The following is a 5254-nucleotide window of genomic DNA, read 5'->3' on the forward strand; positions in this document are numbered from 1 at the left end:
GACCATTGTCTATTTATGATCTTGTGATCATTGAAAAAGACAAAAAGGTTTTTGGTGCTAGATCTGCTTGATAATTATCTTTCCAAAACTGTGGAATGGCCTGATACTTTGACATATATGTCTCTTTTATTACACATTACATAGAAAGTTAACTCATATGATCATTGTTGTGACCAATGTGTGACCGTGTGATTGGAAATATGTAAGCTAATGTCGAAATCCGATTTTTTTCATACAAATTGGAGAGAATGATTAATTTAGAGTGAAGAGAGAGTCATAATTTTTATAATAATTGTGTGATGTATTTGTATTATAATATGTTACAAAACATTTGTACAATAATATCAAAGAACTGTAGTTAATGATGTTGTAATGTGTTTGTACAATGTAGTATTAAAACCTTTAAATAATATTGTATTTGTACCATACTAAGGTTGTATTATTGAAGATAAAATTTTGCATATATCTGATTCGTATTACTCACTAAATAAATTGACTCACACGAGCCAACGTTGTGACCCATTGTGACCGGCATGTGACCATGTGACCGAAGTGCAATTTTACACTATGTGACCACTGTGACCGACTGTGACCCGTGACCGAAATGTGTTGATAAATATAGGCCAAAATTTAATTTTAAAGCTTCGGAGTGGTTTATTAGAGTCTATATATCAAATATATATTGTGTGAGAGAGAATTTCAAAATATTTTAAGGGGATTATGGAATAAATATACCAAATTTGTCAAAAATACTCATAAAACATTATGAAACATATAGGAACACATTTGAAATAGCAACTTTGAAACCAAAAAATCGCAAAAACCATATTTTAATGTTCAAAACAATATAAAATAGACTTATGAGAGATATGTGACGTTGTTGATCGATTAAATTGACAAAAATCGCATGGATCGAAGGTTGTGACCGGATGTGACCGACTGTGACCCATTGTGACCAAAAAGTGTTGTGGGGTCCACACGAAGAACTAGTCAGAATTTTTTTTCAGATTTTTGTGTTTCGTGGGGCCCAGTTTGAATATTCAACCCCTCATTAACCCTATAATTTTTTCCTCCCAAATTTTAACCCCAAGTTTTTTCCCTCCCAAATTTTTACCCTAACTTTTTTCCCTCCCAAAATTTTTCAATATCAATTTTAACCCCAAATTTTTCTCATCCAAATTTTAGCTCCAAATTTTCTTCCTTCCAAATTTAAACCCCAATTTTTTTCTTCACAAATTTTAACCCCAAATTTTCACCTACAACATTTTAAACCTATAATTTTCTGTAAAAAAACATTAAGTAGTTCAGATTTTTTTTATAATATGGGATCTATTTTGATCGGTTGTGATCGACTGTGACTCATTGTGACCGAAATGAGATGTGGGACCCATAATTTTTCTCTTATTCCATTGTGTGGACCACTTTGACAATTCAACCTAGATTTCTTGTGGAGACTACTTTGACAATTTAACTCATTTCATAATTGAAAAAAAACGTAATTTTATTTTAACCTTATATTTTTTTCTCCATCAATTTAAGTTTAAAATTTTTTATACAATAATTTAGACCCATATTTTACATAAAACATAAATACATTCAGATCTAATAAACAGAAAACTAAATATAAGAGTTCATAATTTAGTCTACTGCCAAATAACGAAAAACATATCATAGTTATGGTTCAAAACAAAATAAACAAAATAAATTTAGTGAAATAAATTAAAAATTTACACTTTCGTCTTCTGAAATATTTGTTGTCATGTCTTCCGATTCTACTCATGCGTTGATCAGCTCTATGAACATAGTATCACAAGTCAAATAGTCGCATCCTATGTAGGTCACGTATTGCTTTATAATGCAGATGTGGAGTTCATACATCATCTCTTCCGTGTGCAGTGTGCTACAAAATAAAATAATATATGTCAATAATATTTTCTAAATATCATCGTGTGACACTGTGACCATGTGACTGTATGACTATAAAACTATATGACTATAAAACCGTGTAACTATGTGACCATGTGATCAGGTTCGTTTTCAGATGTCGTATCCAAAACTGAACCCTTCCATCTGTATTCCCCTCATACCCTTCCAAATAAAAAAGAAGTGTTTCTTCACCCCTTTCTATATGCAATATAGTCAATCGAAATCGTGTGACCTTGTGACCATGTGACCTTGTGACCATGTGACCATGTGACTATGTGATCATGTAACCATGTGACCATGTGACTCGTGACTATTGTATATTGTGATATAGGCGTACCTATATGACCCTGTGATCCTGTGAACTTTGTAACTGTGACCGTGTGACATTGTGACCATGTGACCTTGTGATCATGTGACCATGTGACTTTGTGATCATGTGATCATGTGACCTTGTGACCATGTGACCATGTGACCCGTGACTATTGTATATTGTGATATAGGCGTACCTATATGATCTTGTGATACTGTGACCGTAATTCGACCTATATGACTGTCTTATTTGACCGAAACACAACCATTTCACTCAATTTGATCCATAAACCCGCAAACCAACATTCTATTTTGAAATCCCCAAATTTTAAAAAAATTCAAAACCCTAATGCTTTATCGTTCAAATCCCCGACCCACACTTCAACTCAACAAGAACACATCTCAAAATCAAACAAACTTGCAAATAAATTGAATTTTAATCTACCTTGTGTTCATCTAACTCCGTAATCTCCATAAGGTTCCTATTTTTGCTCGAAAAATGTGACGAAGATGAACATGAACTTGTCATTTCTTCGATGTCGTCATTGCTTCTTCTATCTCCTCAATTTTTGGTGGCTAAATAAAATTTGAAAAGCCCAAAACCCAAAATTTCTATCGATCAAATTCCAAAACCACACTTCAACTCAACAACAACAAATTTCAAAATCCAACAAATCTAAAAGAAATTGAAGTTTATAACCTACCATGTTTTTGTCTAACCTTGCAATTTCCACGCGGTTTTCATTTCTTCTTCGAATCTTGAATCTAACCGGAGATTTAAATAGAAAATAGAACAAAATGCAAAAGATTATAAGTTTTGAAAGAGAGAGAACTAAAACCGTGAGAGTTAGGAGAGAGAGAAGAAAAAGATTTATAAAGAGAGAGAAAGTGGAAGAAGAATAAAATTAGGAGAGAGAGAGGAGAATAAAAGTAAAGTTACGTGACTTTAATTTTTTTTTAATTTTGAATTTTTTAAATTGAAAAAAATAGAGGGTTTTTTGTCTTTTCATTAATATATGAGGATTTTATTGTCTTTTGCCATGGTGCATAGTGTTTTTTGTTTAATTTTTTGTTTGGAGGGTAGTATGAGAAGTCCAAATAGCAGTCAAAGGGTATTGCAGCTATTTCCCCCTTTTAATATGTATATATATAATTACAAAAAAGGAGTACATCATGTTAATTGTGAATAGAGAATATTAATATTTTCAAATATATTTACCTATCATCTTTAAATATATTTATTTGCGTAAGTCATTGTTACGCAACGTTCTACAAATTGTCATTTCAGTCAAGGTTATAGTAATCAATGGAATTTTTATAATTTTATTTTTAAGAAATTGTTTTTTGACCATTTGACCCTTTATCGTGGGACATATGGACATGAGCTCAAGTGGTCTATCCCTCATCTATTTAAATACGCAGTTAACAGACCCGTACTTGTTCTTAATTTCTCAACCCTCTCTCTCTCTCTCTCTCTCTCTCTCTCTCTCTCTCTCTCTCTCTCTCTGGCAAACATGACGACGGCTCTCTCGCCGGAAAACAAGGCCACGGCGGCGCCGGAGAAGGCAGTGCCGGAGATGAGCATGCCGGCAAAACCAAAGAGGAATAAGTTTGCTTTTGCTTGTGCAATCTTAGCCTCCATGACTTCAATCCTTCTTGGTTACGGTTAGTTTCTTTTCTTCGTTACTTCTTCTTTACTTTTTTTTTTTTTGTGAAAACTATTTCCTCTGTGGTACATAGTCAAACTTGGTCAATGGTTTACTCTTTGCATTATCAGTTTTACTAATTTCATCATATATATATATGTATATGTATTGGCGATTTTTTCATCACAATATATATTCAAAGTGCAAAAAAAACTATAATTTTGAAAACCAAAACAAAATTTGAAACACTGCAAATATATAATTATAGTATTTTTTTGTCAGCTGTGAGATAATAGGTGATCTTGGAAGATAATATGAGTTTAAGCGGCTAAAGAAACCCCCAACTTGTGAGGAAAGAGAAAAAAACCTTTGGATTTTTTTTTAAATTATAATATTTTAAATGAATAAAAATATCCGAAATTTTGCAGAGTTAATTTTTTAAATCCTAAAATTTGGGATAAATTAAAAAACACAATGAAATTTTATTTTATTTTAATAAATTATAACATTTAAAATGAGCAAAAGTAACGAAAACTTCCAAATATTGATATTTTTAAACCATAAATTTGCGGTAAAAGATAAAAAAAAAATGATAATTCTACTGCATATATTTGGAGTTATTATCCTTATTTTTCTGAAAAAATATATTTAATTTTTTATGGGATTTAGTTTAGTTCAGTTTTTTAGTTAATTTGTGTTCATTTTTTTCTTAATAGTAATTTATTTCCCAAATAAATTTTATTTTATTTTATTTTCAATTATCTTCATATTCTATTCGGTTTTGGTTAATTTATTTAAAAAAATTGTAAATTTTAGATTGTAATCATTTTAGATATTGTTATACATAATTATGAATAAATTTTTTACCAAATAAAATTGTTCTGCCCTGGTTCTTTCTTCCGAAAAAAAAAAAGGTGCCAAGTCAATCATCCATTGTTTTAGTAAAACTAGAAAAAACAAAGGGATCAAACCCACAAGTGTTGTCCTAAAAAAAGTTTTTTTATTAAAAAAAACGCATGGATGTGTATACAGATATAGGAGTGATGAGTGGAGCAATCATATACATAAAGAGAGATTTGAAGATCGGAGACGGAAAGATCCAAGTCCTGACCGGAATCCTGAACATATTCTCCTTGATCGGATCGTGCGCCGCCGGCAGAACTTCTGATTGGATCGGCCGGAGGTACACGATAGTGCTGGCCGGAGCCATCTTCTTTGTCGGAGCCATCCTAATGGGTTTCGCCACCAACTACGCCTTCCTCATGTTCGGACGGTTCGTCGCCGGAATCGGCGTCGGCTATGCCCTCATGATCGCTCCCGTCTACACGGCCGAGGTTTCTCCGGCCTCCTCGCGCGGCTTCCTCAACTCTTTC

The 5254-nt window shown here is 32.5% G+C and overlaps 1 protein-coding gene and 1 long non-coding RNA gene across 2 annotated transcripts in view; one reads left to right on the forward strand and one right to left on the reverse strand.

Annotated features, from left to right (window-relative positions):
- Window positions 1-1645: 1645 nt before the first annotated feature.
- Window positions 1646-3098, reverse strand: LOC104804911. The gene is made up of 3 exons (XR_770411.1): window positions 2940-3098; window positions 2681-2811; window positions 1646-1900 (listed from the first exon to the last, which is right to left on the reverse strand). It is a non-coding gene; the product is annotated as an uncharacterized LOC104804911 (long non-coding RNA).
- A 591-nt stretch (window positions 3099-3689) lies between these two features.
- Window positions 3690-5254, forward strand: part of LOC104804912 (polyol transporter 5-like) — a 4402-nt gene continuing 2837 nt past the window's right edge. Inside the window, exons 1-2 of the mRNA XM_010529288.1 lie at window positions 3690-3900; window positions 4914-5247. Of these exons, the coding sequence (XP_010527590.1) occupies window positions 3750-3900; window positions 4914-5247 (485 nt within the window). The 5' untranslated portion in view covers window positions 3690-3749. The remainder of the gene's footprint in view (window positions 3901-4913; window positions 5248-5254) is intronic.

Source organism: Tarenaya hassleriana, unplaced genomic scaffold, assembly GCF_000463585.1.
Source record: "Tarenaya hassleriana unplaced genomic scaffold, ASM46358v1 Cleome100, whole genome shotgun sequence".
In the NCBI taxonomy this organism is placed as follows: Eukaryota; Viridiplantae; Streptophyta; class Magnoliopsida; order Brassicales; family Cleomaceae; genus Tarenaya; species Tarenaya hassleriana.